General features: G+C 42.2%; 1 protein-coding gene across 4 annotated transcripts in view; it reads right to left on the reverse strand.

The window, feature by feature from the left end:
• Positions 1-19,083, reverse strand: part of BTBD7 (BTB domain containing 7) — a 78,246-nt gene that overhangs the window by 17,975 nt on the left and 41,188 nt on the right. For all 4 annotated transcript variants that reach the window (XR_014509812.1, XM_083434620.1, XM_083434621.1 and 1 more), the window contains one exon: positions 758-966. Coding sequence is in view for 3 of the 4 variants with exons in the window: in XM_083434620.1 (XP_083290746.1) it covers positions 758-966 (209 nt within the window). In the remaining variant the exon portion in view is untranslated. The remainder of the gene's footprint in view (positions 1-757; positions 967-19,083) is intronic.

Below are 19,083 nucleotides of genomic sequence, written 5' to 3' on the forward strand. Positions count from 1 at the left end.
AATTAAGGATGCTCAGGTATTCTCTTCTGGCATAAGCTAGTTGTATGGACCAAAACAGTTTCCCACTCCTCATGACACACCTAGAACCCAAATCACATAAGCATGTATTGAAATTGCATCAATAGTAGGTAAGTAAATAAATAAAGCTCATTTGAGATGAGGTAACACACACTAATGGTGTTTCCTCCATTGATTAAATTGCAGAATGGGGCTGTGGGGGGCGGGGGGGGGGAGCGAGCACTGAGTAGTTGAAATCAAAGGGATTTTGTACAGCTCCTGCAAGAAAAGTGTTTAAAGGATGAGCTAGATTTTCCCTTTTCTTCCCCAAGACATACGTTTTTAGCGTGAGAACTACTATATAATTTCCATAAACCTCTGAACAGGCAAGGCAAAAATTAAACCAAGAAGAGTTTCAGTTAAAGTAATTTGCAACTGCTTCTAGACTATTATTAGGCTTTCAAGAAATAGTTTATACTGCCAGTTTGGGTTGGGTTATGTGCCAAGAAAGCAGAATAGTTTTCTTAATCACTACCTCTGCTAGAGGCTTGTGTGTACATATGCCAGAATAAAGAGAGAAAGAGTCCATTCTGTACACACACACACACACGACTCCCCCCCCCCCTTGCAGTTAAGATTGAAGATCAGCATGCTTCTGTTCTGTACTACTGGTAAGTGATTAACAAAACTGGGTTCAGGACATAATTGGGTACAATTTGACAGAGAGAGAGAGAGAGAGAGAGAGAGGAGAAATGATTACCTGTAAGTAGTCAGACTGGATGGCAGTTTGCAGGTGGTCTTTGCCGAGTTCATAAAAGACATCTGAAGTCATGACCTGTGTAAATTCCTCACAGAGGAAATGCAGTGCTTGGCGATGAACCCACTTGGAGCCGTACGGCTGAGAACTCCACTTGAGAATGGCAATAAAGGTGTCTAGTGAGATGCTCTCAGCGATAATATCCTCACAGCCTACAAAGAGCAGAACACCAAATACCATTCAGTGAGGTTCAGCTCCTCAGGAAGGAACACGAAGTGCCACTGTGTATAGAACTACGCCTGCCTTTTAAGCAAGATTACAAAGGGATTTAACTACCAACATCTACTTAGTGTTTAACACAGTTGTGAATGGAGTACAAAATTTCAGCCTAAGAATCCAATTCATGGGATGTGTCGTCCTGTAGTGTAAATTATGTGGGCAGCAATTCCCCAATCTCTTGGTCTTTATAACTAGAGATCCTTTTATTGAACTGAAACTGAATCTGGGCTACATACATTCAGAGAATGCACAGCGAATTATGGCTTCTTCATGTACACTTCAGAACTCTATGCTGTAAGTGCCACTGATCTTTTAACAATAAATGTGTCTGCAGTTCACTTTCCACTGAACTGAATTAAGCATTCAGTGTAAATTAAGTTACCTTCAGGTGCTTGTGCTAAAGTGGCACATACCATGTGCAAAGAACTCAGAATTGCCTTAACTATTTTGTATAAAAGCTTAAAGCTTTGGTACTTTCTGCAATGAACTCAAGTACCTATGTTGTCACAAAGTGTTTTAAATGCTATTTTTGTCCAAACTTCAGTTAAACTTCTTAGAATTATGCCTAATCTAATTATTTGTTGACAGTCCTGCAGTATCCTAATGATACATTTGAAAGCTTTTATTAAACACATATTTCAGCCACAAATAGTTTGTCAGACAATTGTTATTTGGAATTCACAGCTGAAGAAACATGATTACTATACATTCATTATGCATATATTTTAGATAACAGGGAATACTATTCAGAAGACCACATCATTTTCTTCAATTGCAGGCTTGAAAAGTGCCAATAATTTTACAAATCAAAGAAGCTCAATCCCTTAAGTATTTTAAAGGACTCAATTGTGAGAAAAGCAGTGAGATCATGAATACCATACAGGAGATTGTTCAAAAGACACACAGAATATATTTATGAGAACAAGGAAGTATACTGTTTTATTTAATCCATTTGGGCTGGTGTATAATGAATTAAGCGGAATAGAAAGGCAGGACATTTTTAGCAAAATCACATGCAGATTTTGCATAGAGAACGGTGTGCTCCAATACAATGCAAATATTTTACACACATTAGTCAGAGTTTGAAAAAAGAGTCAACATAAATGCTTACCCTCTAAAATTATTTATTAGCATATCAGTATCTATGTTAATCACACATGGCATATCAATTGCCTACAAGCCACCTCATTTTCAAAATCTTTCCAGCAGATCATCAGAAGTCTAGCCAGCAAATTTACATTACAGTAGCCAAAGTCACAATGCTGCTTGTAAGCACAAGGACTGCAATAGGTTGTTATTTTCCTTCTTTCAAGAACCGATACAGTGGTACCTCAGGTTAAGTACTTAATTCGTTCTGGGGGTCCATTCTTAACCGGAAACTGTTCTTAACCTGAAGCACCACTTTAGCTAATGGGGCCTCCTGCTGCTGCGCCGCGCTGCCGGAGGCCGATTTCTGTTCTTATCCTGAAGCAAAGTTCTTAACCCAAGGTAATATTTCTGGGTTAGCAGAGTCTGTAACCTGAAGTGTATGTAACCTGAAGCGTATGTAACCCGAGGTACCACTGTATAGCATAGTCAAACCTTGGTTGTCGAACATAATCCATTCCGGAAGTCCGTTCGACTTTCGAAATGTTTGACAACTGAGAATCAAAGGGCGGTCAGCAAAGTCAATGGAGAAAAAAGAAAAAGAACGCCCTGGAAGCCATTTGGCTTCCAAAAATCGTTTGAAAACCGGAGCAGTTACTTCTGGGTTTTCGGCATTCAGGAGCCGAAACGCATGATAACGGAGGTGTTCGGGAGCGAAGGTTTGACTGCATACACCTTCAATGACTATGCCTCTACCAATGTACCTCTTATAGGTATCAATGAAGACAGTGGGATGCTTACAAACATGCTGGGCTTCAAAGTCAAATTCGAGTCCCATCCATCCGTCACAGAGATTATATTCTAGACAAGTTAAGCCACTGCACAACACAGAAATATGATAAGAGAATAGCAGGGTTTCAACGGTAAAGAATCACATGACAGCTTGTCAAACTGTAGAAATGTTGATCTCACAGTCGGATCATTTCAGCATTAAGCTTGCTGACAACTCAAGGTTTCACCTGTTCAGTGGCGTAGCATTGGGGGGGGGGCACAGGGAGCGGTTGCCCCAGGCACAAAATTGTTAGGGGTGCAAAATTTCAACACCCAGCACTGCCTCAATACAGCTTCACACTTCCATCATCGCACTCCACTGAAAACGGTTTCTCCATGCGAACTAGGAAGTGACCTCTCCAGACAATGGAATGACTCTTCTTATCTCTACAGCTGCAATCTCCTGACACAAACGCCATTAGGCAGTTCAATGTACACACATACTCCATCCATTTCCCACCTCACACTCTCCGCACGGCCCTGGCAACCCACGCTACACCACTACACCTGCTACTTGCTTTTTCCAGACTACATCCAACCAATCCAACTTCTGTGTACAAACTGCCAGAATGAGCATACCTCATGATGAATAGAGAATGATTTCTAATCCTCATAGATGGGCTGGAACCTAAAAGAATATCCTGGGTCCACTAGACCAGTAGCCTTTAACCTTTTCAGTCCTGGGACCTAGCTTTAACACAAACATGCCTTATGGGATTTGTTTCTTACACCTTAGATCAGGCTATGACCCACCAGTGGAAGAACAATGGACTAGAGCAGAGTGACATTATAATTTGCTAATTTCAGTTGACAAGGGCATGTCTACTAGTTGTGAAGCTCAATAGATCAGCATTAGTTCTATAAATAAGAAATTTCTTCAGCTTTAAATTCTCATGATTATTATTTTTTGGCGGGGGAGAATCTGACAATAGCAGCATCTAATTTATTAACCCTCAACTAATTAAAGTACTTCCCTCTTGCTAACTATAGAACAGGCACATCCAACTTCCAAGAGACAGCAATCTACTCCCACTATAAACAAGCAGTGATCTACCCATTGGATTGCCCAGAATTGTTGAGCTTTGTGGGGGGAGGCTTCATCAAAGATGAGCCAAAGTTGTTAAGCTTTTTTTTTGGGGGGGGGGGGTGGATCAGTATTCCATGGTCAACCATGACCACAGATCACAATCATCTGGTTGGACATCCCTGCTATAGAAGAAAGCTCAGCTCAAGGGAGCAAACTCATAACAGGTCCACATCCTTTCAGCCCCCCAATAAAATATTTGAGGGTGCCAGCCCCCCACCAAGTTTATGGGCATTGCCATTGCCCCTCCTCTGTGAGAAAGCCAGCACTCGTTCGCACACTCCCCAGCTCCCTCCCTCCCCACCGCCATTCTGTTGCCAGGCTTGGGGATGGGAAGTGACACTAATGGAGGCAAATGGACTGTCTGCAGGGACAAATGATCAGGGTGGGGCTTACCTGCCCAGCACTCAATATTTTATTCAAGTTGCTATCTCTGGCTCGTCTCCTATTTTCTCTGAAAAAGAGGCTCTTCAACTTTATTCTAAAATACTCATTTTTAAAAAAAATCCTAACCATGATGCATAAGGCCCAAGAAACCACTATGACAAACTACACAACCTGCTCCTCCACTGTAACAGTCCTTTTGGCTTCAGGGGGGAAATATCAGAAAAGCTCTACTGGCAAGTGCGATACAAGACCAGCAGGGCCCAGGAGGAGATTTGTCCTAGTATGTTTGAGGAACAGATTAATGTTTCTAAACAAGGCAAATGAATTTTCATCAAAGGCACGATGCTGCATCTAATCTTGCATAAGGATTCTCTTTCTGCTTAATTCCACTGCAATTGTGTACAAGCTGGTTGTAAAACTGTCGTGTTCGCAGGCAAATAACTCTCAAGGTCTTGAAGGAGACAGATGAAAAACATATATTTTTGGTCACAAGGAAAGGAACAAACAGCTGGTCAAAAAGAGAAATCTTGCAACTGTTCTAAATATGTTTGTTTTGAAGTGATTAAAATGGGGTGGCAATTTCTCCTGTGCTAAAAAGCTGCTGAAGAAAAAGCCTCAAGAAAAAGCCTTTGCCCACAATCAATTGCTAACAGGGAAAAATCTGTACTAATGAAAAGCTACTAACCAGCTAATATGTCTGATATGTTTTTAGTAACCAAGAATGTGTGGCAAGGCTCACGTTGACAGTTGACTTCCAAAAAGGAAGATGCATGATAGATGAACCCCAATTCAGCATCCTGAGAACCTCAGCTTTGTTTTTTCTTAAGCATAAATTTCTAGATCTTATGGCTGTGATGGCAGGCTTGAATGCACTCACCCAATATGTGATGACTTATCAGGAGGTGGTGCGGAGAACTAGGTACAGCCTTAAAAGTATCAGTGTCCATCAGAGCCCCTTCCTTCCCTCTCTCCATGGCCAGGAGACCAAGTTGACTAGAGTATGCAAAATGAGCACAGGGAGGGAAGCCATTTATTTCACTTTCGTAATTTATACTGGCACATAATTTTAATATTTTTAGCATATGCTTTGTACATCCTTGACAAACATTTGTTGCTAAAAGAAACTCAGCTTTTGTTTTGCTAACAGAAGCCTCTGCTATCCAATCATGGACTTAACTCTGCTGGGAACAAATGTGCAATCTACAACCCTCTGAAAACAAAAGCAAAGGCGCCTGTTTTAAATAATCAAGCAGGACAGCACCCTTCATTTATGTATAATATCAAGATATATTACATGACGGCAGATTCAAAACAGAGTAGACTTGTTTAGAACTCCAGTTACTGCAGACTTCAGCAACTGGCTTCTTTAACATGCTATGCCTTCTAGCTATGCATGCAGTAATGACAGTGGTGAGGAAGAAAAGTTTATGTAGGTTTTTTTAAAAAAGGTTAGCCCTTCACATGTAGCTCTGAAGCATCTTGGTCATCTTCAAGATCCAGAAGTTGCTTTGATCCTATTAGAATTCAGTAGAACACCCTTCCCACAGATGAGTTTTGCGAATGCGGTAATTCAAAATGGAATGCAACATACAAGAGACTGAGCTAGTTTACACATCACACGAAGCCAAAGCTCTTTAGCCACTAACAGCTCATGGTTAGCGAGGAGAGAACTTAACCACAAGCCAGGGGTTGGACAAAAAGACCTGGGGAGAAGCAAAGTGGCTGTGAGTTCCTTTCCAAGAACTTGCAAGTTCTCATATTCAAGTCGATAAACAATGGTTTATGGGCCCAAGGTTATTGTGTCTAAATTAGGCCTTAGCTTGAGAACTGTACTGCTGCACCTTGTATGAATAGGAGCCCTTTCTAAGAAAGGCATTCAGATTTTTAGTTCCTGCACAGCTTCCACGTGTATCACTCTTCTGGAATCACTGCAACAACACCCTTGTGGAGGAAAGGGTGTGACAGAGCAAGCCCTTAAGTTTCCAACATCACAATGATCACCACCCTCTGCATGAGCTAAATAGGGGGTGGGGAGAAGACCCAGGTAACTACCAACTGGTGCTCTTGATGTTTATACTGGGAAAGGTATCAGATAATTCAACAGTCTGTCTGTGACACTTAGAAAAGGATGCTGCGTCTACTAAGAAATTCAGCATGGATTTCTCAAAAACAAGTTATGCCAGATTAATCTCATTTCTTTTTTTGATGGAGTTTCAAGCTTGGTGGATCAGGGAAATGCTGTGGACATGATTTATCTTGATTTTAGTCAGGTTTCTGACAGTCTTCCATGATATTCTCATGGAGAAGTAGGTAAAATGTGGGCTGGAACAAGGTAACCGTTATGTGGAGTTGTAGCTGGTTGAACCCAAAGTGTGCTCACTAATGGTTCCTCAACATCCTGGAAAAAAGGGACAACTGAGGTGCCAAAGGCTTCTGTCCTAAGCTCACTGTTGTTCAACATATTTTATAAATGACATGGAGGAAGGAATTAAAGGAGTGCTGCAGATAACAGATTGGAGAACTTGGACTACTGCAATGCGCTCTATGTGGGGCTACCTTTGAAGGTGACCCGGAAACTACAACTAATCCAGAATGCGGCAGCTAGACTGGTGACTGGGGGCGGCCGCCGAGACCATAAAACACTGGTCTTGAAAGAACTACACTGGCTCCCAGTACGTTTCCGAGCACAATTCAAAGTGTTGGTGCTGACCTTTAAAGCCCTAAACAGCCTTGGTCCAGTATACCTGAAGGAGCATCTCCACCCCCATCATTCAGCCCAGGCACTGAGGTCCAGCACCGAGGGCCTTCTGGTGGTTCCCTCACTGCAAGAAGCCAAGTTACAGGGAACCAGGCAGAGGGCCTTCTCGGTAGTGGCACCCGCCCTGTGGAACGCCCTCCCACCAGATGTCAAAGAGAAAAATAACTACCAAACCTTTAGAAGACATCTGAAGGCAGCCCTGTTTAGGGAAGCTTTTAATGTTTAATAGGTTATTGTATGTTAGTGTTTTATTGGAAGCCGCCCAGAGTGGCTGGGGAAACCCAGCCAGATGAGCAGGATAAAAAAATTAAATTATTATTATTATTATTAGATAGGAGAAAAGGATCTAGGGGTCTTAGTAGACCACAAGTTTAACGTGAGTCAACAGTGTGATGCAGCAGCAGCAGCAGCAGCAAAAGAAACCCTAATACTATTCTAGGCTGCATCTACAGAAGTACAGTGTCCAGTCAAGGGAAGTAATAGCACCACTCTATTCTGCCTTGGTCAGACCACACCTGGAGTACCGTGTCAAGTTCTGGGCACCCCAGTTTAGAAAGGAAATTGACAAGTTGGAACGTATGCAGAGGAGGGTGACCAAGATGATAAAGGGTCTGGAAACCAAGCTTTATGAGGAACTGTTGAGGGGGTTGTGTATGCTTAGCCTTGATAAGAGGAGGCTGAGAGAAGAGATGATACCAATCTTTAAATATCTCAAGGGCTGTCACATGGACGGAGGAAGCTTGTTTTCTCCTGCTCTGGAAAGCTGGACCTGAACCAATGGCTTCCAGTTACAAGACAGGAGATTGCAACTAAACACCAGGAAGAACCTTCTGATAGTTAGAGCTGTTGGACAGTGGAATGAACTCCCTTGGAAAGTGGTGGACTCTCCTTCCTTGGAAGTTTGAAAGCAGAGGTTGGAAGGCCATCTGTCATGGATGCTTTAGCTGAGAATCCTGCATTGCAGGGGGTTGGACTAGATGACCCTCAGGGTCCCTTCTAACTCTACAAGTCTATGATTCTATGGAAATGTTAAGAGTGGGCAGAAAAGAAGGCAGCAGAGTTAGCAAACAGGGACACAGTCTGTCGATGATCATTAGTATTTGTTTGAAGCCCTGCATTCCTAGAACACAAACAGGCTGCTGCAGGGGGAAAAAATAGGTCATTGCTTTCAAATTGCTTCCCTGCTGGAGTTCAATTTCTTTGAAATGTCAATTATAACTTGACTGTGTAACAGGCCAATCTTCCATTCTCACTGCATTAGTGTATTTACTGTATACCATATTTATTTCTGCATCTCAAAAGATAAGCAAACGATTAAAGCTAGCAACTGGCTTGAGACTAAGTGAATAAAGGAATAAACAGAAAAACAACTGCCTTGTGATATGTGTCCTTTGACTATTTCAGTATTCATGCTCCAGTGATCTACAACTTTGGCATATATCCATTGTTCTGAAGCCAGCACCATGATTCAGTCTATAAGCTTTTCTGCTCTGGGATATCTAACGTTTGGATGTTTCAATCACGGTGAAATCCAGTGAGTTTTTGGGCACAGGATAATACATGCATGCAAATGAACATTTGAAATTGTTAATGCCTCAGAGGAAACAGATACAGCAGGAAAATCATGAAGAATGATTAATGCAAACAACATCGGAATACCAATTTTGAATTCATTTTAATGTTTGGAATACTAAAAAGAAACTTACCGCTTAGAAGTGGTGCAATGCAAATACTTCAAAAATTTATACAGACCCTGTTACAAATATTTCCTCTCTGTGTCATCCAAGATGAGGCATAAGCTACTTACAGAAGCAGGGACTGTCAAAGAAACACTTTGCATACGGTGGGAGGCTGGGATTTGGCACCTGAAGCTAACAAAGCAGAAGCCCACTCTGGAATATAATGATCTCAGGAGAGTTCTTTAGGATTTCTGCTAAGAAAGGAGGGGGCCAAACCATGGTGACAATCACTGCTGTACGTGTTTTTGACACATAGCCCATTTTACACGACAAGTTTGAATCATGGGCAGAGTTTCTTGCTGTGTTCCTCTGCATTCAGCAATGCAGCACATACAGGGCTCTGCCAAAAGCAAGCGCAGACAAAACCTCATGGACGGTCAAAAGAAATTCCATTAACGTGGCACAATGCAAATATATTCCAGCTTGGGCAAAGCTACAGCCATGACCACTACGTTGTGTGTGCTCTGCACACACACAAAACACACTTAAGCTTCTCAAATGGATACAATCATTTTTAGGCTGAAATCCTAAACATACTCATTGGGAAACCACTGGAAATTAATATAATAATAATAATAATAATAATAATAATAATAATAATAATAATAATTTTTATTTATATCCCGCCCTCCCCAGCCGAAGCCAGGCTCAGGGCGGCTAACAACAATAAAACAGTACAAAAGTACAGCACAAACAACACTCTAAAATCATTCATTATAAAATTAATTAATTCAAGCCACTGGCAACCATTGGGCCAGAGCTCTGCGAAGATAACCAAGGGAGGGAGTCAGGCTGTGCCCAGGCCAAAGGCCTGGTGGAACAGTTCTGTCTTGCAGGCCCTGCGGAAAGATGTCAAGTCCCACAGGGCCCTGGTCTCTTGTGACAGAGTGTTCCACCAGATCGGAGCCATGGCCGAAAAAGCCCTGGCTCTAGTTGAGGCCAGCCTAACTTCTCTGTGGCCTGGGACCTTCAAGATGTTTTTATTTGAAGACCGTAAGTTTCTCTGTGGGGCATACCAGGAGAGGCGGTCCTGTAGGTACGAGGGTCCTAGGCCGTATAGGGCTTTAAAGGTTAAAACCAGCACCTTAAACCTGATCCTGTACTCCACCGGGAGCCAGTGCAGCTGGTATAGCACTGGGTGAATGTGATCTCGCAGCGAAGACCCCGTAAGGAGTCTCGCTGCAGCATTCTGCACCCGCTGGAGTTTCTGGGTCAGTCTCAAGGGCAGCCCCAAGTAGAGCGAGTTACAATAATCCAGTCTGGAGGTGACGGTCGCGTGGATCACTGTGGCTAGGTCAGGGCGAGAGAGGTAAATAGTCTTATGAGTAGAGTGTTAATCAAAATGGACTTTAAGGCATTTATATGGTGCTGTATGCCTCTGAATACCAGTTACTGGGAATTGCAAGCGGGGAAGAGTGCTCTATGTGACAGTCACATAGGCACCTGACTGACCATTGTGAGAACAATATGCTGAACTAGATGGGCCTTTGGTCTAATCCATAACGGGTCCACTTACATTCTTTTATAGACCTGAAGTTAGGGTTGCCATATTTCAAGAGGTGAAAATCCGGACACAAAAAGTTGTTGAGTTTTTTTTTTAGGGCAATCGCCCGATAGTCCCTCCACTGCTGTTTGAGCCAGAGCCCAGGTTGCCCGCACCAATTCCCGAGTCTGAACCAGAGCTGCACACACACAATTTTATTTTTTTTAAAAAACAAAATATCCAGAATATTTGCTTTAAAATGAAAAATTCCCCCCGGATGGGGATGTAGGACCCCCAAAAGAGGACATGTCTGGGAATTCCTGGATGTAGTGCAGCTTCCCCATTAGGATCTGTAGCTTCAGAAAGACTTCACTGGAATTGAAGCTGGAACCAGCTGTCTTTGGATTCAGCACAATATTCCTGCCACTCTCTTTTAAAGGAGGAGCAGTTCTTTTTTCTGGGGGAATGCAGGGGTATGGATACCCCTAAACATTTTGTGAATCTAAGTTTGGCCTTATTGAGGGGCAGTATTTCAATATGAGTAGGAAAATGAGAGTACCCCGAAACTTTTATTTTTAGAAAAAAGCACTGGGGAGGAGTATTCTCTCTCAGCTCCATAAAACTGGGCCAGTGGAGGGAGAAGAGGGGACAGCCGTGCTCTGGAGTGAAAGAGATTGTTCACTATGACTAACATGTTATTAAAGAACATTTTCCCCATATGATAAATCTGTAGCAGCAGCTGGAGGAGAGAATGGAATCATGTTTTCTTGGCACTCCAAAGTACTAGTTTGAGTGCTGGGGAAATACCCCAAACAGAAACCCTGCCTTGAGAAAACTGGGTCAGCAACAAGTATACACTACTGTGCTGAAAGCAACAGTCTAACTATGCAAAATGAAACCTAACATGGCTTAATGCATATTTTCTTATTGTAGGGACCTAGACAGCAAAATAGGATGTATAGCTAGCAATCTGCGATAATATACACCCTTGTGCAAATTAATTGAAAAGAGGATGTTTTCTATTTTACTCATAATCCTGTACTCAAAACAAACACGAAAAGTCAGTTGATCATTATGGTGTCAGAAGCCTGCAGCCAATCGAAGGAATGATGCACTCGCCACAATATATTGAGGTTCTACGAAAGAGAGTTATTCTAGAGTTGGAAAATAGGTATCCTGATGGTACTGGGATATTGTAGCAGGACCTACCCTCTGTCACACATCAAAAGTGGTGAAGAAATTCATGACAGAGCAGCAAATGCAGGTACTTGATTGGCCAGGGAATTCCCCAGACGTAAATCCCATTAAGAATTTGTGGTTACAGTGGTGCCTCGCAAGACAAAAAGAATCCGTTCCGCGAGTCTCTTCGTCTAGCGGTTTTTTCGTCTTGCGAAGCAACCCTATTAGCGGATTAGCGCTATTAGTGGCTATTAAAGGCTTAAGGGATTAGCGGATTAGCTGCTAAAAGGCTATTAGCAGCTTAGTGCCTTAGAAAAAGGGGGTGGGGAGCGAAAAAAAATCGCAAGAATCGCAAGACATTTTCGTCTTGCGAAGCAAGCCCATAGAGAAATTCGTCCTGCGAAGCGCATTGAAAAACGGAAAACCCTTTCGTCTAGCGGGTTTTCCGTCTTGCGAGGCATTCGTCTTGCGGAGCACCACTGTATATGCAAAAGTCACCTCTGTGCTGTAGACTGTACAACTATGGAGAAACTCATTCAGGAGCTGATTCAAGTGTGGTACAGGGATCTGAAAATCAACAGCGACTGTTCGAAACTAGTAAAGTGCTACCTCTGGTTACGAACTTAATTCATTCCGGAGGTCCGTTCTTAAGCCGAAACTGTTCATAGCTCAAGGTGCACTTCCGCTAATGGCACCTCCCACTGCGGCTGGTGTGCGACTTCCGCTTGCATCCCGGGACAAAGTTCACAACCGGGAGCATCTACTTCTGGGTTAGCCAAGCTTGTAACCTGCAGCGTTTGCAAAGAGGATGGTACGTAACACGAGGTTCAACTGTAGACTCCATGCCAAACCATGTTCAAATGCTGCTTAAAAATAGCGGAGGTCATATCCATTACTAATGTACGTATATGTGAGTTTTGTACACGTATATGTGAGTTTTGTACAATAAACTACACTGTTTGTTTCAATTGATTTGCACAAGGGTATATAATATATGCACACCTCAAACATGTTTAATGTAGATTTGAACAAATACAGTATCTGCCCTTCAACGGTAGCCATCCAACAACTGTTTTGACAACTGGGTGATGGAATGGCTGGGGAGGGAGAGGAAGGCAGGAGTTTGACAGTGTGTCTAGGAGTGGGAACAGGAAAGAGGTTCAGCAGCAGAGCTAGAAAAATGCACCATAATATTTCAGCAGTGTTTATCTGATCTTCCAAGACTGAGGTCATGTTTCAAGTCTTTCAAGTTTGTTTGCTACCACAGTTTCCATAACAGTTCCAATTTCAGCTCTCTAAGGAAGAATGCAGGGCAATATTTAAACCAAGAATCTTTGCTTTTTTACTGTCACATTTTCTTCCACCTCGTTTCCAGTCCCCTCTTTATGGCAACTTTAAGACACAAGCTTGTATTTGCAAATTGTTTATGCTCTACTTTTTCTTTTGGCCTCATAGCCTTTGTTTCAAAGCAGCATTTCCTACCATAGATTTAGGCATGGAGCAGAGAATTAATCTAGTATTTACTGCAGCAGAAAAAAAAAATACAAAAGCAAAGTGAAGGAATAAAATGCCTTCCTAAGAAGCCAAACAGCAGTTTCCTTTTTCTTATCGGACAGGCTGTAGGTTAGATCATTTGTTTTCGGCTGCATAACTGCTAGGTACAAACATTGCTAGTTTCTCTGAATTACGTTGGAAGTGACTCCTTTCCCCTCAGGATTTCAGAAACAGATATCCATGTGATCTTTTCTCTCAGGGTACATGAGAAACTGTGCAGGAAAGAACACCTTATTTCAACATGGCTGTCTTTCAAGACACTGTGTGATAACAAACTCCTGGTCTCCCCCATAATGTTTCATTGGCCTTAAGAGTAAGCAGCATTTGGGAATTTCCTGGTAGGGTTACAATGAGTCAGCTTGAGGACCTTGTTCCAGCTTGTTCAGTTATTTGGGAGTACATGCCACTGAACGTTGAAGGATTTACTTCTGCATAAACTTGTTTAGAACACTTGTTTTAGCTAACTGCTCTAACGGAGGAAAGCTGAGGGAAAAGACTGTGAAAACACAACATTGATTGCTTTATGGATGATCAAACAAGAAAAGGAAAGGCCACATGTCAGATGCAGAACATATATCTTACATGCGGAAGGTCTCACACTTAACGCCCAGCCCTTTCAGTTAAATTGTTGGTAAAAAGAGATGGGAAAGACCAATACCAGTGGCATAGCAAAACTGTGGCAAGTCAGCATAGACAATGCTGGACTACACAGACCTATGGCAGGGGTGGTGAAACTGTGGCCCTCCAGAAGTTGCTAGGCTACAACACCCAACATCCCTTACTATGGGGCATGCTGACTGGGACCAACATGAGTTGAAGTCTAACAATCATCTAAAGGCTACAGGCTCCACACTATTGACCTATGACCTGACTCTGTATAAGGTAGGGATGAGGAAACCTTTTTCAGCCCAAGGGCCACGTTCCCTCCTGAGCAGCCTTCTGGGACCCACATGCTAGTGATGAGCAGGGCAAGAGGCAAAAGTGGGCTGAATATCAATTGTAAACTTTGCCGCTCTAAAGATGACCTCAACATGATCCAAGTAAACCAGTTTAATAAAGTCTCCAAATTCAGTGTTTGGATTCCCACTTTCTCAAATGGCATTATAACGACGATATTTCTATTGGAAGAAATAACGTCACTAAAAGCTTCATAATGGTTGGCTCTGCGTTCAGCTGCTGTCGAAATGGCCTCTAGCATAGAAAAAGGGGTATGTTTCCACACAATTAAGAGAATGATGGATGCTCGCTTAATCAGTTGATTAGTATAATCAAGATACGTGCCATTTGACACTTTTATTCAAATTGCTGATTTTCAAATTAGAATACAGGATAGTTTACAAAGGGATCAAATAGCATAGTTATTCTGATTACAGGATTCATTTATTAAAACACATAAGACATACAAATAAAAATTCTAGGGACCATTGGTGCCTTAATCCTAATGCCAGAACTAGGACTGATGGAAGCTTTTCAGGGTCTCAGGCAGAGACCTCTTTCAAACCTGTCACCTAAATTTTTCCTCCCCACTCAAAAGAGAAATTACAGTGGTACCTCAGGTTAAGAACTTAATTTGTTCTGGAGGTCTATTCTTAACCTGAAACTGTTCTTAACCTGAGACACCAATTTAGCTAATGGGGCTTCCTGCTGCTGCCGCACTGCCAGAGCACGATTTCTGTTCTCATCCTGAAGCAAAATTCTTAACCTGAGGTACTATTTCTGGGTTAGCGGAGTCTGTAACCTGAAGCGTCTGTAACCTGAAGCGTCTGTAACCCAAGGTACCACTGTAACTTGATTTTCCCCCCAGAAGACATCAAAGCACAGGGCAGCTTATAACTGAATATATGTAAGATACAGATATAACAATTCTAATTTAATGCTCTAATGCAACCTGAGTTAATAGATTTGTTGTAGTGGTGTTATATTATTCTATACTTCAATCAAAATCCTGGACTGCCAACAATGAAAACTTCCCTTGCAGCCCATAATATGTTAAAAACTGTGAAGAACCTCAACAGGAGATGACAGGGAATGAACCCAGGGCTCTTAGCTTGAGTCATGACCCCACCCCTTTAAAGAGTAATAGACCTTATCTTGCCCTCAGCATGGTGCAAGATGTTAAACCTCTAGTTGTGTTTTCTGATCCTTCAAACACACAGCAAGTCATCATTTATACCTGCTGTTCTTAACAAACATAGTTTTGGTTCTCAGTACATTTTGCTTCAATCAAGATGGTGGTCCAAGACCCCAAAAGTCCAAGACCCCAAAAGTCCAAGAGTTGTGGGCAAAAATCTCTAGGTGGCAAAAAGCCACAACTGTTGCTGCTTTATGCCTCCCAGGAGCCCCTTCTTAGTTGCACCTCCCCTCCCAAAAAATCAATACTGCTGCTGTTCTCGCCATGTCAACACCTCCTTCTGCCACTTCTCCCAGAGAGCCCTTCCTGCCATCAAATTCAAGCCAATGATTTGAAGGAAAACTTGGGAGTGCTGCCAAGGCTTCCTTTGCATCAAGAAGCTGGCATTTTAAAAAAATTGGCACTATTTTCTGTTGCCAAGTTCAGAAAGAACTAACTTTTGGATTCAAAGGGAGTGTACTTAGAAGGTACTCGGTCCACTTTAGTTGTGGTTTTAAGTTTCAAGTCACAGCTTGACATTAGGCGTGGGAAAGGCAACCATGGTTTCCCCTAAACAGACTGTTGAACCAATCTTCAATGTCTGCCTGGGTCTAATTGGGCCCACAGGCTAAAGGTTCCCCACCCATGTATAACAGCTCCATTAACGAGAGGCATGACGGCAGTCACAAAGGAGGAGAGCCCAACACTTCTCTCCAGCCAACCGCTGCAACTTCTAATGAGGCACTAGGTTTTGCAAAGCCCATCCCCAGAGTGGAACATAAAACAGAAGCTATCTCATGAATTAATGTGTCCACCTTGATGAATTATCAGCAGCACCAATCTGCACGTATCCATGAAGTGTTCAGGAGCTATAGCCAGCAAACGCCAGGCCTTCCTCACCCAAATCTAATTATTTATTGATTTCCCACCCTAGTCTAATTTGATATTGACATCTGGAGTTTTGAGGTTGCCACTGCACTGTTCTTCTTGCACCGCATTTTAAGTAGCAACAACCAGTGTCTGTTGATTTAAAAGCCTCTTACTGCTCTCAAGTTTCCCAAAATGTCCTCAATACGTCAAGGAAATTATGTCAGCTCTTTTGCATAATCTGCATAGCCAATCGTTCTTTTTTTTTTTTTTTTTTTAAGAATCCAATCTTCTTCAAGGAAACACAATGCCTCCATATGGAAATTTAGTGAATGAGGCTGTTTTAAAGCACCCAGCTCTTCTATGGCTGGGGGAAATGACATGAAGAGTTCATTTACTGATTTCAAAAGCATGTTCAGCACCTTCATATTTTTCACAGAGCCTTGGTGCAGGTTTAGCACTTTTCAGCATAACTGAGACAGGGAATGAACTTCCCCAGCAGAAATCTCCACTCTTTCCTTAAAGGTAAAGGTAAAGGACCCCTGACAGTTAAGTCCAGTTGTGGACAACTTTGGGTATGCGGCGCTCATCTCGCTTTACAGGCTGAGGAAGCCGGCTTTTGTCCGCAGACAAGTTTTTCTGGGTCATGTAGCCAGCATGACTAAGCCGCTTCTGGCACAACGGAACACTGAAACCAGAGCAGCGCATGGAAACGCCATTTACCTTCCCACCAGAGCGGTACCTATTTATCTACTTGCACTTTTTTTGGCGTGCTTTCGAACTGCTAGGTTTGCAGGAGCTGGGACCGAGCAACGGGAGCTCACCCCATCGCGGGGATTCAAACCACCGACTTTCTGATCGGCAAGCCCAAGAGGCTCAGTGGTTTAGACCACAGTGCCACCTGCATCCTCAAATTCTTCCCTTGGTTGCACTAATTATGGTTTAGCAGTATATCAGTTCAGAGCTACCAACCACCACCACCACAGCTTGACTCAGACAATGATCAGGAAAGATACTACCAAGCACACGAGGATGCCAGCATGGTTAATGAGTAGAGTCAAGGAAGTTATTAGAGGAAAGAAGACATCCTTTAAAAAAAATATGAAGTCCTGGCCAAATGAGGAGAACAAAAAAAAACACACATAAAATTAGGCACAATGAAGTTAAAGGTGTGCTTTAAAAGAGGTTAGAGAATCAGAGAAGTTGAATAATTTTTGTCTTCACTGTGGAAGATGCAGGGCAATTACCTGAACCAGAACAATCATTCTTTCCATGTTATCAGGGTTCAACCTTAAGCATCATTTGACAAACCTTGATTTCAAAATCTGGTTAACATGGAAACATTAGTTAATCATTGTTGGTATCAAATCTAAGGTAAACCAGGGAAGAGAGGAAATAATTCATCCCAGGGAAGCAAAGGAGAAAAGAGAGGGAGTGTGCCATTATAAGCCATAATTTGGAAATCTGTAGCTAGTACAAAATGCTCAATTGAGCAGCCAAATTTGTACACATTTGTACACAGGGCTGAAAGATCAATGTTGACTGCCCATGAGCTACTAAGCCAGGTTCAAAATGGTGGCTACTGACATTTGAAGCACTAAACAGCTTGGTACCAGGATACCTAGCAGGCTGCTTCTTCTAGTTCTGTACAGAACAATCCAAATCATAAAAGCTTTCAAGGAAACCTTGCTGGGGAGTCCCTTGGTTTGGAGACTCTGCCTACTCTGAACGGTATGTAAGCCAGCTGACTGTGGCCCCTTGGAGTGCATCAGGACTAGGTTAACATTATTCACTTGTGTAATAATTTTGATTTTGTATTTGTTATGTGATAAGTCTAGATTATTTCAATGTAATATTGATTCCCCCCCAACATTTATCGACAGTTGGTTTTGTCTTATTGTTCCTCGACTCTACTATGGTAGGCATTTTGATAGTGTTAAATGTTTTATTGTGAGTCATTTTGGGCACAGTTTGCTGTGGAAAAGGAGGACATGGCTAAACAAAATATTAACAGGTGGTCAAGGTAAATGTGTGTTCTGCAAAAATCCCAATCTGTGTGTGGCTCTTTGTAGACTCACTGGTTGTTCATCCTTCCTGAAAAACATTCCCCAAAACAAAGTCCTGAAGTACTGTGTCCAAATTTTCTGCATATTCAGTAAGATCTCTGCTGTGCTCCAAAGAATGCCTCTGGAGCTCAAAGAGTTTAGTTGGGGGGTGGGGGAAGAGCTGCACAAGGATCACATGGTGATGTTTTGTAGTTAAAGGAAGAACACATACACACTTTTTGGCCACTGAGTAGTGTGCGCCATGCCAATCCCCTGAAAATTTCTCAGAAAGGAGGCAGAAACACAGTGAGTGGTAGTGGAGGAAGAGTTCCCAAAAATGGTGGATGGGGTTCAGTCCTGTACTGGTATAACCAGATCAAAGAATCTGTGGCACAGCATTTTAATATCTTATGTTGACTTTGTCTATAATAAAGTACCACATCGTTCAGCGTTTCTTTGGAGGGGGTTATGCTGTGATTTTTATTTTTAAAGCTAAGGTTGATTGTAAGTGCAGAAAAAGAAAAGAAAGAAATCATTTAAGAGTTTCTATGAATTACATTGCGGAATGATATTTGAAATAAAATTGAGAGGTGAAAAGTATGCAGATGTTATAGATGACAAATTAACGACTTGAACATAGGGGCATTTCAGGTATTATTCCCATAGCAACTAAAATTTCCCTCTGCCTTTGGTGTTTCCGCTAATAGACATCAATCCCTCAGAAAAGAAATAGTCAATTGGCAGAATGCCATCAACATTACAGTGTATGGCTCTGGAGATTCCTTGTACTAACCCCCCAAAACAGGACTGTGGCTGATCACATGTTTTCCCAGTACAGCCACATACACCTGTTTGCCAAGGGGCTTTGTCTTAATGAGATTTGTATAGAAAGCTGCATTTCACAAAAAAAGCATTTTTTTAAAAGAG

Source organism: Podarcis tiliguerta, assembly GCF_965153285.1.
Source record: "Podarcis tiliguerta genome assembly, chromosome: 1".
NCBI lineage: Eukaryota > Metazoa > Chordata > Lepidosauria > Squamata > Lacertidae > Podarcis > Podarcis tiliguerta.